Source organism: Bison bison, unplaced genomic scaffold, assembly GCF_000754665.1.
Source record: "Bison bison bison isolate TAMUID 2011002044 unplaced genomic scaffold, Bison_UMD1.0 scf7180017864530, whole genome shotgun sequence".
Taxonomy (NCBI): domain Eukaryota; kingdom Metazoa; phylum Chordata; class Mammalia; order Artiodactyla; family Bovidae; genus Bison; species Bison bison.
Genome location: NW_011495080.1, coordinates 13,794,597 through 13,814,575, shown reverse-complemented (window position 1 = coordinate 13,814,575; position 19,979 = coordinate 13,794,597). Strand labels below are relative to the sequence as shown.

Sequence of the window (19,979 nt, the reverse complement as noted above, 5' to 3'; positions counted from 1 at the left end):
CACTGTTTCCCCATCTATTTCCCATGAAGTGGTGGGACCGGATGCCATAATCTTCATTTTCTGAATGTTGAGCTTTAAGCCAACTTTTTCACTCTCCACTTTCACTTTCATCAAGAGGCTTTTGAGTTCCTCTTCACTTTCTGCCATAAGGGTGGTGTCATCTGCATATCTGAGGTTATTGATATTTCTCCCGGCAATCTTGATTCCAGCTTGTGTTTCTTCCAGTCTAGCGTTTCTCATGATGTACTCTGCATATAAGTTAAATAAACAGGGTGACAATATACAGCCTTGACGTACTCCTTTTCCTATTTGGAACCAGTCTGTTGTTCCATGTCCAGTTCTAACTGTTGCTTCCTGACCTGCATACAAATTTCTCAAGAGGCAGATCAGGTGTTCTGGTATTCCCATCTCCTTCAGAATTTTCCACAGTTTATTGTGATCCACACAGTCAAAGGCTTTGGCATAGTCAAGAAAGCAGAAATAGATGTTTTTCTGGAACTCTCTTGCCTTTTCCATGATCCAGCGGATGTTGGCAATAATCTGAGAACTGGCCTCAAAAAATAGGAATTAATCCTAGAACTGAAGATTAACTGTACTTGAAACAATCCAGGTGACACTGATCAGACCACCACATTACTGATTTTGAGATGATTCTCAGAGCTGACTATTCTTCTCTGCCCCCTACCTCTGCCAATACACCCTTGCTGCTGCTGCTAAGTCGCTTCAGTCGTGTCCGACTCTGTGCGATCCCATAGATTGCAGCCCACCAGGCTCCCCCATCCCTGGAATTCTCTAAGCTAGAGTACTGGAGTGGGGTGCCATTTCCTTCTCCAATGCATGACAGTGAAAAGTGAAAGTGAAGTCGCTCAGCCGTGTTCGACTCTTAACTACCCCATGGACTGCAGCCTACCAGGCTCCTCCGCCTATGGGATTCTCCAGGCAAGAGTACTGGAGTGGGGTGCCACTGCCTTCTCCGATACACCCTTGAAGTTCCCCTTTAAAAGCTTTTGCCCTTGAGGTGGCACTAGTGGTAAAGAATCCACCTGCCAATGCAGGAGATGCAACAGTGGATTTGATCCCTGGGTTGGGAAGATACCCTGGGAAGAGGAAATGGCAACCCACTCCAGTATTCTTGCCAAAAGAAACTCAGGGACAGAGGAGCCTGGGAGGCCACCGTCCAGGGTGTCACAAAGAGTCAGACATGACTAAACGTCATGCCACTCACACACATGCTGCCTGAGTGGCAATTGGGAGTTGGTTTTTGGACATGAGTCCACCTTATTCCTTGGTTGCTGGCCTCCAAAATAAAGTAACCTTTCCTTTCTAACACTTCTCTCTCAAGTATTGGCTTTTGAGCAGTGAGCAGCTGAACCTGGGTTTAGTAATAGTATTGTACAGGGAACTATAATCAATATTTTATAATAACCTATAAGAGAAAAGAATCTGAGAAAAACACACATGCATATATAACTGAATCACTTTGCTGTATACCTGAAACTAACATCTTGTAAATCAAATATACTTCAATTAAAATAAATATCAAACAATTTAGGATATAAATATTAGGTAGCTATCATAGTATTGAAGTTGAAGAAAAAACAGTTTCTTATACATTGCTTTTGTATGTTCTAGACTCATTTCATCTTATAGAAACATTGTATTTTAAGCTAAAAACAAAGGTCTGACCACAGTCCTCAGCTTCACATTTGGACTATTCAAGTGAGTTTAGTCAGTTTTCCTTGACTCGCTCATAAGTGTTGAATAAATCTCAAACTCAACAAATTCAAAATTGCTTTCACAGAAGAACATTTTCTGCCTCCAAATGCCACTTTAGAGGCTCCTTATCTACCGTTTACTCTCTTTTTTAAGATTGCACTGTACACCAGTGATTAAAATTGGAGATTTCAGAACCAGCCAATTAACTTAGTTTGTTCTGATTCCCAGTTTACTAAGGGGGAAAAGGGGATAATTTAAATATGGTTCTTCTAGAGACCTCCACTCTTATCAAGATGCAACATTAGGAAAAGGATTTACTCTTATGCCTGAAACAACTAAGGAAAAGAAAAATTTTATGAAATAATGGTTTTCAGACATTGGCTATCAGGCAAAACGGGACAGTGAGCTCTGAAAGGAAGGAAATAGTTGAGCCCTATGATTGCTTCAACTTATAGCACAGGGAAAGTTTCCAGGCAGCAGCTTAAAGAAGGGGGAATCCAGGCAGAACCTGGTGATGATAACCTGAGTTGAGGAGATGGAGTTGGGAGTCTGGGGAGGACAGGTGGCTATAGTTTGCAGAGCAGAGTATCAGAGAGGAGAGACATGCATAGACAGAAAGCTCTCCAGAAATCCTGTCCCCTATTCTGTTGAATACTGATCAAAGCATATTTGTCAGGAAACTATCTGAAGGTAAATAATCACTTAAAATTATTAGATGAGGTGACCACAAGGGTTCACACAGTGCTGGGAATAATTCACACTCCAACCAGAGTGTGTGTGTGTTAGTTGCTCAGTTGTGTCTGATGATTTGCGACCTCATGGACTGTAGCCCACCAGGCTCCTCTGTCCATGGAATTCTGCAGGCAAGAATACTGGAGTGTGTTGCCATTCCCTTCTTCAGTAGATCTTCCCAACCCAGGGACTGAACCCGGTTCTCCCGTATTGCAGGCAGATTCTTTACTATCTGAGCTGCCAGGGAAGCCCTCCAATCAGAGTGGAAAACCTCAAAAGTAACAGAGCATCAAGTAAAACACTGAGAAAGATGTTGCCTCCGTAGTGAGGGAAAGGCAGTCCCAGTACAGGTTGTTTTCATCTTACCCAATAAATCTTAAGAGCAAATTGTTTCCAAGTAACTGTACCCCAGAATAACACAATAATATTTATAGAAATAAAAATATACCTTTAACATACCTAGTATTTAACAAAGTAAAATCAATAAGGTCTGGCTCTCAAATGAAAACAAAACAAACAAACCAAAAAAAAAAAAAAAAACAAAACAGTACCAGGAAGAAAAAGAACAAAACTATGGTTCTTAAATGAGAGGAAAATCAAGCAATAAGAAGCAGCAGAAATGACAGAAATGATAAAATTAGTAGGCAAGAACAGCAAAAGTTATGAAACCTATATTACATATGTTCAAACTTGCCTCATCCAGGGCGAGTTTCATATGCAAGGTTCACAGAATTTAGATAAAAACTGCAAGAAAGGAATAAGCTATGGGATCTAAAAAACAAAAACCTAAGTTGACTAAGTTAAACACTGAAATAGAGAAAAAAACACTGAAATGACTAAGTTGACTTGGATTTAGTTAAATTAAGTGTTCTGCTCTAAAGAAAAAATGGAAAGTTGAGAGCTACATTAGAATACTTTGAACGTGCATTTTTATGCTTTTTCAGTACTTTAATTCTAGCTTTTTTCTTAACCCACACATTTGCCGATTTGGTTATTTGCCATTTCTTACTGTGTCACACACCTTCAGTGTTGAATTATTTTTCTTTTCCTTTTGATATATGGTTTAGAAGTATCTTCACGAGCCTTGCATGTGGTAAGCTCCCTTAGTTTTTGTTGGTTTGAAAACTTCTTAGTTTTCATTCATTCTTGAAACATAGATTTTTCTAGATATACCATTCTAGGTTGATAGCTCTTTGTTCTAGCTCTTGGAGATTCTTAACTGTTTCCAATTGTTCTTGAGGATGTAGCCTTGGTTTAATTGTCTAACTATAGTTCCTTGGGTGTAGTCTGTCTTCTTTCTCTCTTTATCATCTTTTCTTTCTTTTGGCTATGCCAGGTGGCATATGGGATCTTAGTTCTACTGGGGATCCTAGTTCCCAGATGAGGGATTGAACCTGCTCCCCCTGCAGTGGAAGCATGAGTCTTAACCACTGGACCACCAAGGAAGTCCTTCTTTTCTTTCCTTTGCTGCTGTTGTTGTTCAGTCTCTAAGTCATGTCTGACTCTTTGCAACCCCATTTATTGCAGCACGCCAAGCTTCCCTGTCCTTCACTGTCTCCTGGAGTTTGCTCAAACACTCTTTCTTTTGAGTGTTCTACTATTTCACTATCATGTAGGTGAGGGCATATTTCCTTTCTAAAAATCCTTCTTTGGATTCATTATGCTTTCTAAAAAACTTGATTTGTTTCCTTCATTAATATTGGAAAATTGTCACCCACTATATCTTCAGTGACAGCATTTCTCATATTCTTTTTATTATCTACTCTTGGTGAAGCTCAGTCGTGTCTGACTCTTTGTGACCCCATGGACTGTAGCCTACCAGGATCCTCCAACCATAGGACTTTCCAGGCAAGAGTCCTGAGGTGGGTTGCTGTTTCCTTCTCCAGGGGATCTTCCCAACCCAGGGATCGAACCTGGGTCTCCCACATTGCAGGCAGATGCATTACCATCTGAGATCTACTCTTGGAATTATGATTAAATATATTTTACATTCAGAGAAGGCAAGGGCACCCCACTCCAGTACTCTTGCCTGGAAAATCCCATGGATGGAGGAGCCTGGTAGGCTGCAGTCCATGGGGTCGCTAAGAATTGGACACGACTGAGCGACTTTGCTTTTGCTTTTCACTTTCATGCGCTGGAGAAGGAAATGGCAACCCACTCCAGTGTTCTTGCCTGGAGAATCCCAGGGACGGGGGAGCCTGGTGGGCTGCCATCTATGGGGTCGCACAGAGTCGGACACGACTGAAGCGACTTAGCAGCAGGAGCAGCATATCTATCTGGTTACTTTTTGCAGTCTCTTGTTCCTTATTGTATTTGTCTTTTATTGTTACCAAAACAAACTACCACAATGTAGTACTTAAAGCAATACTCATTATTATCTCAGTACTATATAGATTAGCAGATTTTCCAATACAAGTCTCACTGGACTAAATCAAGGTGTTTGCATGGCTGTGACCCTTACTGGAGGCTCTTAAAAGCAATTTATTTCCAAGCTTAGCATGTTGGCTGAATTCAGTTCCATGCAACTGTAGGACAGAGGCTTCTGTCTCCTTGCTGGGTTTTAATGAAGGGCCATTCTCAGTTTCTGAAGACTGCCTGCATTCTCTGGTTTGTGACCCTTTTCATCATCAAAGCCAGCAACAGTGTGTGGGGCCGGGGTCGTCCAATTCTCATGTTTCAAATCTCTCTGACTTCCCATTCTGTCTCATCTTACCACCTGACTATTCTGCCTTCCTCTTCTGTTTTTAGGAGGCTCATATAATCACACTGAGCCCTCCTCAATAAGATTACATGGAATGAGATGGTTGGATGGCTGGATGGCATCACTGATTCAATGGACATTAACTTGGGTAAACTCTGGGAGATGGTGAGGGACAAAAAAGCCTTAGGTGCTGCAATCCTTGGGGTTGCAAAGAATTGGACACAACTTGGTGACTGAACAACAACAACCTAAGATAATCTCCCTATTTTAAAGTCATCTGATTAATAAGCTTAACTACATCTGCAAATGGCTCAGTGGTAAAGAATCTGCCTGCAGGAGATGCGGGTTTCATCCCTGGGTTGGGAAGATCCCCTGGAGAAGGAAATGGCTACCCACTCCAATATTCTTGTCTGGGAAATCCCATGGACAGAGGAGCCTGAAGGGCTACAGTCTATGGGATCAGAAAGAGTCGGACACAATTTAGCGACTAAACCACCACCACCCACATCTGCAAAATCCCTTTATATTAGTACATAAATTAATATTTGACTGAATAATTAGGAGACAGAAATCTTAAGAGGACATTTTTAGAATTCTGCTTACCATACTTATAATATATATCCAAGACCCTCTTTTATATTTTCAAACATTATGCATCTTCACTTTATGTTCTTTATTTGGTGATTAGAATATACGCTGTCTTTGCACTTTGGATTCTATTTCTTTTGTTTATGTTATTTCTTGCACAAAACACTTTATGTCTTGGCAGAATTTATGAGTTTTGATGATAAACCAAAAAGTTCTTTGAGCTTCAAGTTGAAAAAAAGTGTTCCTTTTATTTCTTTTTGCCAGGTATACTGGGAATACTATCAACCTAGGATTGCTTTAAAATGCAAATTCAGGTTGAAGTCTCCTATACAACACTGATACTCAGACTTTAGGCCCCTAACCTGCGTGGTTATACATTTTCAAAGGAGATTTTACTGCTTCCCAAGTGCATAGGCCAAAACATTTAAATTTCCTTATGCTTCCTTCTGTAAAGTCGGTTTGTTTGTTTTTTTTTCTCATTTTCACTGAGACGATATCCTATCTTCACGTAATTTTCCATTTAACCCCTAACTTGCTTGGGTCTTAGTTTGGTCTCCCATCCCTTGTACCCTGTATACTTATTCAAAGAAAATTTCAAGATCTCTAGGGATTAGCAGTTTCTGTCTTCAGTCCTTGCTTAAGTATCTGGATTTTTGCTGGTTCTTTAAATCAAACTTCTCCCTTAAGGACTTCTATTATTATTATTATTTTGCTGACACAGTAATGCATTTTATAAAATATTTATTATTATTTGCTCTTAAGAAGATCTTCCCCACCTCTGTCTTCCAACACACCATACTGTCACTAAGAAAAGTCCTTTTCTTTCTTTCTTTCTATAAAACCCCATGTCTTTTTCTTTCTAGACAAATGAAAGTCCTCATATTTGGAAAAAACTTTCAATTTCTACTTTATTTTTGTGCTGTTTTTAGTGTTTATTCATGGACTAGTCTGATCTTGCTCTGTACTGGGGACCTTTATTTTTGATATTTGCATGCCTTAAAATTTACCTCATATATTATTACTTTGCCTAAAGTACTTCATATGGGAATAAGATAGCTGATGCTGCCCTGGGGTAACAATTTAAACTATTTTTATTTGTATATTATGTTACAGTAATGAAACTGACCATTTGTTTGAGTTTACTTTTTCATTGCTAGTACAATCCTCTCCCTTCTAAAAATAAAAATGCTTAACTGGGAAAAATCCACACATAAGTAAAGATAATAGTCATGCATTAACTAAATCAAAAATACTTTGGAACAAAAGTGTCATCACCAAGAATCACATACACAATGGAATATTACTTAGCTATAAGAAAGAATGAATTTGAGTCAGTTCTAATGAAGGGGATAAAACTGGAGCCTATTATGCAGAGTGAAGTAAGTCAGCAAGAAAAACACCAATACAGTATATTAACGCATATATATGGAATTTAGAAAGGTGGTAGTGATGACCCCATATGCAAGACAGCAAGAGACACAGATGTAAAGAACAGACTTCTGAACTCTGTGGGAGAAGGCAAGGGTGGGATGATTGGAGAGAATAGCATTGAAACATGTATATTACCATATGTGAAATAGATGATCAGTCCAAGTTCAATGCATGAAACAGGGCACTCAAAGCTGGTGCAGTGGGACAACCCTGAGAGATGGGATGGGAAGGAAAGTGGGAGTGGGGTTCAGGATGCGGGACACATGTACACCCATGGCTGATTCATGTCAATGTATGGAAAAAACCACCATGATATTGTAAAGTAATTAGCCTCCAATTAAAATAAATAAGTTAATTTTAAAAAAATCTTATTAAATATTTAGTCATGGCAAAGATATAATAAAAAATCTTGATAGATATATATGTATATATCTTGATATATAATAACATATAGTACACATGTCCAGACACAATTAGTGTGCCATGATATTGTTTTATCAAGTTTTGCTAATAAATTCAGTGCATAAAACTGGTTAAAAGTTACCTTCCCATCTCCTAGGCTGAAAAAGGAGAGAACCAAGACTTGGAGACCTGGCAGGGTGAAAACAGTGCACACATTTGAAAGGAAGGAAATCTGAATTCTGGGTGCTGACATGTTACAGTGGCAGTTGAGGTAAGCAAAGGAAACACATGTGTCTGGGAGCCCTCCAAGCACTTGCAGAAACAGACAGTAAATAGGCATTTAGTGAAATTGCCCCTATTATCTAGACAAGATCCAAACCCTGAGAAAGATACAGAGATTTAAAGTGACAAAGATTTCTAGTTAACCTCTAAGTAAAGCTCAAGAAAATAACAAAAATGATATCTATTTTTGAGTGGGAGGACAAAGATTTGTTTGATCATCTGTTTGATCTGTCAGTTGGAAACTTTCAAAGACAGTGCATACCTCTCAAACTAAAAGAGCTTGAGAACTTTGATATAAATGGGACAAATGTGAAATGGATGAGTTAAGTCATTTCTGATATATCAACTAGACATAAAGATGTAACAAGAGAACCATATGGCTCACTTAAACAAATTTTGACTAAGTATCATTTTTCTTGTACTCAGCTGGCAGCTGTTGGAAGTAATTCATTAAAATGACTCAAGCTGAAATGTTTATATTATTTTCTTGAAAGCAAAATGTACTCATTATAATTTGAAAAGTCGTTTCATTTCTTCATAATGAAAATTTATTCGTCATATAATTCAACAGTGATAAATTGAATGACTAGCAAAAGGCAGAAAAGTAATAAATACTGTGGATCGTAAATAAATGTGCAACATATGATAAGGGAACAAATAAATAGGGTAAACAGAGATGATACACACAAAGCAGTAATATTATATTGTAATGATTAAATGGACACATTTTTTATTGAAAAAATTATAAATTTTGCATTGACTAATAAAAAATAATGAACATGAATTTTGAATTTTATATATGTATAAAATTATATATAATTTTTAAAAAATGTATAACTTAAAAGACCCTCTTTATCATATTTAATTTTCAAGAATAACTATAAATAATGTTATTTACACACACACAAAAAACAAACCATCTCTAAGGACTACTTTGAAAATTAAAGAAGCTATTAAAGGTGTGTTTTAACCTTGTCTTCTATTTTATTTTAACATGAGAATTGTTCTGTTTTAATTTTTCCATATTTTCCTAACTGTACACATTTCTTTTGCCTTTGTGAATTGTTTCCCTTTAGTTTAATTTTAGAATGCCAATAGACCTTGATCTTTCATATGCCAAATGCTAGGAGACTATTTTCTTCTTACTTTTGTTTAAATGTTCAGTTCTTTTTCCATTTTGGCTTCCCCATAGATAACTTATTTTTCTCTTTTGTGAATATATCAACAGTTTCAACCTTTATTCTTTAAATTTCCTCTGGTATTTCTTTTCAATATTGATGTAATGGATTGGAATAATATGACTTTTTTCTAAACTTGTAGAAACAGTGATAATTCATGTAAATTTCTGAATCTTTTTGTTTTTACATATGACATTACGTAGCTATGAAATAGGGCAGACAGACTGAAATCCACAATCACAGAAAACTATGAAATAAAATAAAGGCTTAAGCAAAACTGCTACACTAATAGACAAATGTGTTAATAGTTTTATACTGGTTAGCTTTCTTTTCTAACTATACTGTGCTAATGGTGGGAATCATAGCAAGCCTTAGCCGTAGAGCAACAAAATGCATTTCTCAGTGCACTGAGATCATACAAGTATGAACCATAAAGTCAAGTGGAAATTCTTATCTGTTTTCTGTTGTTCAGTTATATATATATATATATATATATATATATGTATATATATATATATATTTACTTTCAATTGTTATACTACATGGCTATATCAAAAGTAATCTGATTGGAATATTTTTTAGATGATGGGATGTACACCTTATTTAAATTTAACTTTTCTTTTGCACCACTAGATAACCACAGCTTTGATTTTTTTTTTCAGGAAATTCCCTTGGACAACACTATAGACCACTACAGAAATGATTTATACAAGTACCTAATTAACTTGTATATTTTATTTCCTATTTCTAGCTTCATGGAAAGTTTTTGAAATAATAAATGGACATCTGAAATGTTACACTGAACCCAAAGTGTAAGATGGAGCAAATGACCTCATTTCTTTGAAGGTCAAGTTATAAATTATTCTTGTGATGAAGTAGGAAGCATATGGTCCTTAAGCGAAATCTCAACTGAAGGCTTCTTGATGAAGGCACACAGATGCTCTTGGTTGCATCTTAAAACAGATTTTTTGGTGTTCACTGGAACTACAGCAACTACACCAGGACTGATTTAAGAATCATCAATTTTCTAGAGCCAAAGTTTGCAGTGAAGGCTTTTTAGTGGTTTCTAAAACTCACCACAGAATGGTCATGCTTGTCATGGCGTTGTCTCATTACTAATTGGAGGAGCCCAGGAAGGATAAGTGTGGAGGTCAAACATAGGTACAATCCAGGTAAACATGCCAAGCATCACCACAGCAACACCCACAATATTAACGCCAAGTCCAGCTTTAACCTTGAATATGAAAGAGCTTGAATGTTAGTCTCAAAAAAACTAAAACAAAACAAATTGGGAGAATTGGAATACTGTTGCAGAAGGCATATGCAGATTTACATGCATCTTAAGTGACTGGTATCAATTATTTGTTTCATAAGACAAGTCCTTCCATTTATGCCAAAAAAGAATCTGTTCCCAACTAAATGTCATTTAGTTGGACAGCATCAGAGAAGTTTCTCTTAGGAATGTACTGAAGTCATTACAATTAGAGAAAAATCCCTTAAAAAATCTGCCAATTCAGGTCAAATCAAGATTTGAGTTTTGTGGTTTGGTATTTCAGTGAATATGTTTCAGGTCACTATATGAAAACTGAATCCTTCATATTCATTTCAGGATTCTCTTACCAGAGATCTAATATCTCTTCTACTCATCTTTCTCAAAGTTCCCCTTCTTCTAGCTCTGACGTCATTATTCTGGTATCCACTAAACCATCTCAAATTGCAGATATTGGCCAACTCCTGCCCATAAACTGCTTTGTAAACCAAGTTTCCTGGGACCACAATTTTGACCATTTGTGTACATGCTTTTGTTGGCTACTTTTATGATGCAGTAGTTGTTACAGAGACCCTCTATGGCCCAGAGTCTCAAATATTTACTCCCTGGATATTTACAGAGAAAGCTTGCCTATCTCAGCATTCTCTGAAGCCCCAAGGCAAAATGGGATGCCTAGCAATGAATATTATGGAGTTTCTGTCCATGCAAGCCACTCATTTATTTTAGAATCTTGTTTTTTCTTTTTTTAATTCACAAACCTAGCACAGTTTATATTGTATATTATGCACATTTTTAAGCCCAAAGTAAATTATGTGACTTCTGCATAGAGGCATTTACAGAATTTTTATGTTACAGGGGCTTAGGAACAGCAATCTGTGTAGAAGGAAGGAACTGGGGCTTAACTTGGAACTGCATTTGCACAGCAGGCTCACTGAAGAGCCTTTAGTTATATTCTTGCTTGGTTTGGTTCAGAAGTGGGTGATCAAGTTTGAGAGAAGACCAAGATATTCTCAAACTAGTTCTTCACTACCATGACTTTTGTATTTGGCAAAATGTGCACATTTTGTCACTTACATTTTCTATTATTCCTTGCTATGCTAATTTCACTTCATTTCATTTTATTTCAGGTGTCACTATTAGAATCAGAAAAAGAAAGATGACTTTCCATCAGTCAGGCACTAAGCCCAACATTTTATTCAGAGCAAATGTCAGTTGTGTAAATATTTGTGATAGAAAACCATAGTGCTTGATTGCTAAATTTCATTAACCCTACTTCTATTTGGCCAGGTCAAGTTGGATCCTGATCTTGACAAGCCCTAAGCTTAAACCATTGTGTTGAGTATATTCTATGCTCTCTTCCTCTTCCAGTGTATTACTGGGGCATTCAATATCTCTGTATTTGTGACTGTAAATATTAATGGCATGTTTGTTCCAGGTTATCACTCTTAAAAACAATTCTAGGGCCAGTCACATGCACTCACATTCAAAGCAGGACTCAAACTATACATTTCCTAGCAGTTGATTAGTTTATAAAAGGATAGAAAACCCAAGACATCACAAAATAATATCTACTGGACCTGATAGCATTCTTTCAGTTCACTCACCATGTCCATAACTTTTAGATGGCCATATGAAAAAACAATAGCATTGGGTGGGTTTGCTACTGGTAGGAGGAATGCAAATGAGGTACACAGAGTAGAAGGTAACAAAATATAAAGAGGGTTGACGTGAATGGCTTCAGCCTGTTGGAAAAGATAAAAAGGAGTCTAAGTAAAATTTTGAGATAGGCATCAAAGTGAGCAAAATTATTATAATAAATTTTCCAGAAGCAAGTTGAAATATAAAGACAAAATTATACACATAATTAAACTTTTTAAAATTTTTTAGAAAATGTATCTTCTTTTGGTTGTTTATATGGTGATTGATATCCATTTAAGCATTATAACTCAGTTCATTAAGAAAGTGAAGTATCATTTATTTCAGAAACAAAATGAAAACAGCAACTGTTTATCTAGTGCTAAGTGCCATGCTGTTTATATATGTTACTACATAATATGTAAGTATTTATATATGAAAGTGAAAGGTGCTCAGTCATGTCCGACTCTTTGTGACCCTCCATGAAATTCTCCAGGCCAGAATACCAGAATACTGGAGTGGGTAGCCTATCCCTTCTCCAGGGGATCTTCCCAACGCAGGAATTGAACTGGGGTCTCCTGCATTGCAGGCAGATTCTTTACCAACTGAGCTACCAGGGAATCTCAAATATATATGTGTATATATATATACAGTTATATTATATATTTATATATAATATATTATTTATAATATATTAAACTTATATTATATATTTATATATACATATAAAGTTTAATGGTATATAATGTATAGCATAATATAATAACTTCATATATTTGTAAATACAACTTAATTTTCACTACGGCCTTAAGAGATGATAATTATAGCCCCAAATAGCAGATGAAGAACCTGAGGTCCACAGAGGCTAAAGTAATCTGTAAAGTAAACGGATCCAAAAACATAGCTGGCAAGCAATTAGAGCTTAGTAGGCTCTCAGGTTCCTTTGGCTCCAAAGTTTCTCATCATTCCATTAACTTACTGCCTCTGTGAGTTATATAATTTAAAATTTACTCAGGGATCATCACAGAAGAGTTACTACTATTCTTAATTACTTAACTGCTCCCTGTTGAGAAATAAAGCCCTGAAAAATTCCAAATTGTATTTCACTAACATTCACCTGCCTGCATTTCTTTTCTAATCGGAAGCCACTCGAGAATGCCAATGTCTGCACCTTGAGCTGGTAGCAGAACAACTCCAGAAGGGCAATCTTTCTGCATCTGAAGTGTTTTCCTTTCACCAAAATCATCTGCCCAGGGAAGAAAAACATTTTGGTTGAAGCTATTTCTCGTAATTGCCATCTAGTTGTGGAGAAGAGAGACAGTTTTCCCCTCTCTCTCTTTGCAAATCTGCTTCTTACTTATCTTTTAATATTTTTCTTAGGCTGTACAGAGCTGTGTCGGAGACATTCAAGCTTGAAGCCCGAGGTGTAAACCTGGCTTTTTATTCCCTTGCAAATCACTTATATCAAGTGCTTCTCAAAACATCAAGACATCTTCTGGAGGGAGAAGTATCAGTGTTAGAGATCTAAATATGAAAGTTGTCAGGAAGCACTGAATCCCAAAATCTTCTAGAGCTGGAAAGGGTCTGGGTTGACCCTCCCATTTATCTGTAAAGGAAAACTATGGTCAGAAAGAAGGCAGAGAGAGGGTTCTCTTAAGATCCTGCTGCTTGAAAATGGAAGAAAAGAGTTCTCCTGAGAAAATACCAATGTGAATAACGACCACCTCATACATTCCCTACGGGGAACAGTTCAGGCCCCAAATGATTCTACACCACAATATGAGAACATACAAAGTAGAACACTATTCTTTCAATGAAGAGAGTAAATAGGATAAATGAAATACTCACCAATGGAGATAGTATTGGAAGAAGGAGGGTAATGGTAGCTGGATTGCTGGCTACCTCTGTTAAAGATGTGACGAGCAGAGAAGATATCAGAATTATTAGCCAGACTGGTAATGAACCTAGAGGAGATAATTTATTTCCTATCCACTTAGATAGTCCTGACTCCTAAAAAAGAAATTTGCAATATGTGTTATTCATTAATAATTCATTTAATCAGACAATTTAAATATATTAAAAAGCATTATTTGACCTAAGGACTCTGTTTCTAAATTGTCATTTTAATCTTTCATATTTTCCTCTGGTTTGTTAGATCTGGGTGACTATGACATTGTGAAGTTCTTAGTTATTCTTATTTTAACACCACTAACAAGCTTTAGGAAGTTTGGATTGTCTTCCCCCATTTTTTTCAGTTAAATTTTAATTCTATCTAATTACTATATATGGGTATAAAAAGCCATGTAGTACTACAGGCCTTTAAGAAAAGGAGCATCTTTTCTGGTCTTCCTCTTCCCACGTTTAAGCTGTGTTCCTCAGAGGCAACAACTTTCATTCACATTAGCTATTTATTCCTACGTTTATGTTTATGATAGCTATTTTACAAAATTCTACTTTTTCATATTTCTAAATTTTCAAATTTAGACATTATTTGGAGCAAGCATGCTTGCTCAGTTGTGTCTGACTCTTTGCAACTGCTTGGACTATAGCCTGACAGGCTCCTTTGCCTGTGGAATTTTCCAGGCAAGAACACTACAGCAGGTTGCCATTTCCTACTCCAAGGGATCTTCTTGACCCAGGGATGAAACACTGATGTTCTAATACGTACATGAAAATTCAGTTTTCTAAAACCTTCCATCATACATACATTTCCTGTCCCTGTTCCCCTTTCCCTTAAATTCATATATCAACATTTTAGGTTAAGTCAATATTTAAATGTTACCATTATGATCATATGAATATGGTTCACAACTGAGCCACTTAGTGTACTGTGATTGCTTTAGCTGTTTTGTTTTAGTTTTTGTTTGTTTTTCCAAGAAATGATTTCCCTATTCTTCTGCTTGCTTAGTTTTTTAAGCACCCATCACTAATCCTCCAGTACACTTTCCAGTAAAAGCAGAAAACTCTTCACAAGTAGATAGACATTTCGGGTAATTGTTCTTTTTCATTTTCCCTAATGGAGATGTCGATTTTGGAATATTTCCTCCTCTTGCTACACTGGGACTAGTTGCTCTTTAGATCTACTTTACTGTTATAAAGAGACTTCTATTCACTACGTTACTTATGGATCCCCTTCACCTCTTTGTGCTATGGGAATCCTGTCTTGTTAACTTCTTTGTGTTGATGGCCCACAGGACCACATCTTTTGTAACTTCCTGATAATCGGTGCCTGGAAAGTAAATTTCTTTAGTCTCTGCATGTCTGAAAACCTCTTTCTTGTCTTTTCACATTACTTTGATATATCAACCTTTTTAGAATTCTGGATGTACAAATAATTATTGCTCCATTTCCTGTGGCTTCCAGTGGGTTCTTTAGAAGCCTGATGTTTAGACCTTAGATACACTGTACATAATACAGGAAAATCAGTCACACTCAGATGAACAGATATGTTATTCTGTTTTTCTCCTACAAATGGAAGGGACAATCCTCCGTTTGTGAGATTTCACTGAGCTCCTGCACGTGTGAATTCGTACACGCATGACAAAGTAGTATGGACATCAGAAAGGCTCTAATGACAAGATCAGAAGCTGGCAAAAACATCCCCAGATCTGATAACCAGATGTTATGTATATTATTTCTAGTTTTGACTTATATTTTTGTTTGGGGTTTTGATTTTCCAGTGAAAAAGACTATTTGCCATTTAAATCACATTAGCACAAATTCTTCTTTGAATACATCAATATTTAAATAATGGATTTTACCTATGTATTAGGTAAAATTAGAATGGATTTTACCTATGTATTAGATAAAATTAGATTACCTAATCTTATTAGGTAAGATTAGATGCAGTTGGAAAAGATTAAGTCACATACAGTCCTTCACCTCAGGAAGCCACTGAGATCATATCACTGTGCTCATGGCTTCAAGCTGACCACTCAGAGGCAGGGTGATTTGGGGCATCCCACAGAAATCTGAGGCTTTGTGCTACGATTTTCACAGCCAAGTAGAGCCCCTCTAAGGTTTCCCTACTTCTTCCAGAGAGATAATCTAGTGAATCAGTCTAAGTCCACACCTTATAATTCCCTTCTACTGCAATTTTAGGGTCTGGCCAATGCTTTTAAAACCACTTTGAGTGACAGATATTCTGGGAAGGAGAGATGAACATATTGACATCAATACTGAAATTGCTGATTCTGACTTCCTCACAATTCAAATTAACCGATACAGGAATGGAAGTTATTTATTCTGAGAAACCAGATCTCATTACTACTGAGCTAGTAGAAAAGTACCTTTGTCTTCTATTGTTATCATTTGTACTTGAACAGTCTATGAAGCAAGTCAAATGGTGCTCAGAGTTAACACAATTTTTAAGACTTTCATGTATTACCAAATTGCTGAAAACTCAGTATCCAAATCTCATACAGAAAAACTGACAATAAAGTCAGAAGCAAAACACAGTCTTTCCTTAGACTGTCAAGAATAGGACAGAACAGGTACCTATTTGTCTTGAAAAACAGAAAAATTTAACTTTAGGGAAATTGAAGGGCTGGACCTGATATTTCTCTCACCATTGCTTTTACTTTGATGCCTAAATAAGGAAATGGAATGTTCATGAGTTTTGAGTGTTTCATGGAAGGCTACTAAGTCCAGAATAATTAAAGAGTAGAGAATTTTTATGGCATTTCAGGGTAAGATATTCCTCTTCTAGCAACCCTATAACCAGGGCAATTTCAAGGGACAAAGGTTTCCCCAGACTTTTACTTTATATCAGCTGCATAGATGATGGGCCAAAGAAATAGCCAACTTTATTTCTCATGATGATTTCATTTCTTCCTAAAATTATACTATACAGTCCATGGAATTCTCCAGGCCAGGATACTGGAGTGGGTAACCGTTCCCTTCTCCAGGGGATCGTCCCAACCCAGGAATTGAACTGGGGTCTCCTGCATTGTAGGTGGATTCTTTACCAGCTGAGCCACCAGGAAAGCCCTCCTAAAATTAGACATAATAAATATTAAACACGGCTATGTGAAATTCTTTCTGGACTTCATTGAATAAGCATATATGAAGTAATTTTAATGTATTTAATACGTAACAAGTAATGTAATGCAGTTCTATTGTTTCTCATTTTTCTTTGGAAATATTAGGACCATGACATACTTCAGTATTCTTGCCTAGAGAATCCCATGGACAGAGGAGTCTGGCAGGCTACAGTTCATAGTGTCGCAAAGAGTCATGACTGAAGCAACTTAGCATAGCACATAATTGCAGAGAAATCTGAGAGCTACTTAAATTCATCATGAGATAAGGTAAGGGTGTAAACAAAAAAAAATGTTTTACAAGGAGTCTCTATACAAGTGACTTTTACATGTTATTTTTCTTATTAAGCTTCTCTTCTAATCCTATTTCATGGATTAAGAATTATATTTATTTTTCTCTTGATATGCTGAGACATCATAAAAATGATGATTTATGCTCACAGAAATTCTTGAACTCTGGACTCACCTCATCTGTGTGGTATAGTTACTGCTTGGCTACTAAAATCTGCATCATTACAATGATGGATTGAAGTTGAGCATTCCAAAAGCTTGACTGTCCTTGTGTCCTTCTTTTGAATAGTTTAGTTAACTGCTAAGTATCTTAGACACAGAGTATTACCTCACAGCCATCTGCCAAGGCAAACCCTCCACCAACAAGAATGGCTATATCCCAGGGCATGAATGACTGGAATTCTTTCCAAGTAATCAGTGGAGAGTAATCAAAAGCAACTGAAAAACAAAAGTCCTACAGTTAAACATTGCTTAAGTATTACAATATGACATTTCTTATTATCTTAAATAGCCATCTCATAAAAAGTTTTCAATATTTCTGTATTATTCTTATATAGGAAACTTGATCTGGACTTTGAATAATTTCTACCTGGCCTAGGTAAAACATTATCTTATAAAAAAAGAAAAATGCCATAACTTGGAAAACTCTTTTGCATTTTATTATAAAAAAAATTAGGTAAATGATAACATCATATATAATACTATTCATTCATTCATTCATTCATTACACTAACATCTTTGCCTACCATGAGTAACAAGTGCATTGGGCTATCTGCAATCCACCATTGATTCAACAGCATCTGTGGAACATTATCATTCACTCATATTTATTTGAATATTTTATTTTTCTCAAATCATGAGGAGGGTCATGATAGATTCACCAGAATTTCAGTTTAAAATAATTCAAAGTTCAGATTAAATAATTTTCTTATTATTCAGGAAACCCTTAAAATGCTCATAAAGCAATAATCGCAAGGATTTCTCTTGATATTTGGGTTCTGATAACTCCATTGATTTGCTTAGAAATAATTTCATCCATGAACATGGATTTTGTGCCCATTTAACTTTTGTGTGTATCAGGGAAACTTCTACATTGTAAGCTTTTAAGATTACTAAGAAGTCCTTTTCCTGTTTCCTTCCCACAAACTTAAACCAAACCAACTCTCATTGTTGATGGAAACTTTGGTATTTCCTGCTTGAATTAAGACCATATATCCTGTTAAATACTAACATCTCTGACTGTTCTTCTCATGTAAAACTGATTGTTTTATGTCTTCTTGTTGTTTAGTTGCTAAGTCGTGTCCAACCCTTTTTTGATCCCGTGGACTGTAGCCCACAAGGCTCCTCTGTCCATGGGATTGGAGTGGATCCACACTGGCGTGGATTGACATTTCCTATTCCAGGTGATCTTCCCGACCCAGGGATTGAACCCATGTCTCCTGCATTGGTAGGTGGATTCTTTAGGCTGAGCCACCTGGGAAGTCCGTTTTATGTCTTATCTTGCATTTTAAAACCTAATGTGAATCAGTTTATCAGAGAAGAGGAGTTAAAGAATGAGAAAAGAGGGGATGGTGGAGAGGGCAAAGCTCTTTCTGAGAGGAGGACTCAGAAGTAGGGGTCAGAGAAGTTAAGCCATGCAGAACACACTACTGCAAGCTCTTAGGGCTTTGATTGCAATGGTCAGAGACCTCGGGGTCTCATAGGAATCTCTGCTCTATATTACACAACCTTCTTATAACACATTTGAGATATGCTAGTCTCAAGTGAAGAACAGAAGGCATCTATTTCTATTCTATACTTTTTACTTATATCATGTCCTGGAAATCTGACTCATCAGTCACTCATCTATTCTGCCTCAAGAAGTCAAGTGGGCCAGTCTAACTGCATGGCAACCAGTTCCATCCCAGCAAATAAGTCAATGAATAATGAATGAATAAACAACAAAACCCCACAACTCTACCAGCCTATTTCCAAACAATTTTAAACCATCTTCCTATATTGACAACATAGGAATTTGATTACCCAAAACATTTTGTGTTAGTATAAGCATAGGCATGGATGAGAAGTGTGTGTGTATTTATACTCAAATAAGCAGACACATTTTCTTGTCCATGTGTTATGAAGACAATGAAATCTCCCATTGAATATGGTTTCTTTCTTCTGTGACACCAGGTTATGGCTAAGTGTGGGGTTGATCTGCATGTTTTCCAAGGCTACTATGAGGCTGTAAATACTCTTCCCTTGAAATTCCTCACATTTTTAGATCCTCAGCATTTATTACCAAAGGCTCATCTTGAAGTATAACTTCCAAGTTCTTGTTCCTGTGTTTGTCAATAATCAGATTATTTCTGATTATGACCAGGACAATGAGCTTATGATAGACCAAATAGTATCACCCATAGTAGAACTCTAACTAACCATGGTATGTAAAGAAATCTACTTCTAGCTTCTACAAAGTAAGATGAACTAGAACACTTTCTAACACCATATACAAAAATAAACTCAAAATGGATTAAAGATCTCAACATAAGACCAGAAACTATAAAACTCCTAGAGGAGAACATAGGCAAAACACTCTCTGACATACATCACAGCAGGATCCTCTATGACCCACCTCCCAGAATATTGGAAATAAAAGCAAAAATAAACAAATGGGACCTAATTAAACTTAAAAGCTTCTGCACATCAAAGGAAACTATTAGCAAGGTGAAAAG

The 19,979-nt window shown here is 36.6% G+C and overlaps 1 protein-coding gene across 1 annotated transcript in view; it reads right to left on the bottom strand.

The window, feature by feature from the left end:
• Positions 1-19,979, bottom strand: part of SLC13A1 (solute carrier family 13 (sodium/sulfate symporter), member 1) — a 105,223-nt gene that overhangs the window by 16,452 nt on the left and 68,792 nt on the right. Inside the window, exons 12-15 of the mRNA XM_010831741.1 lie at positions 17,594-17,703; positions 13,784-13,945; positions 11,905-12,042; positions 10,108-10,264 (exon numbers count right to left, since the gene is read on the bottom strand). Coding sequence (XP_010830043.1) covers positions 10,127-10,264; positions 11,905-12,042; positions 13,784-13,945; positions 17,594-17,703 — 548 coding nt within the window. The 3' untranslated portion in view covers positions 10,108-10,126. The remainder of the gene's footprint in view (positions 1-10,107; positions 10,265-11,904; positions 12,043-13,783; positions 13,946-17,593; positions 17,704-19,979) is intronic.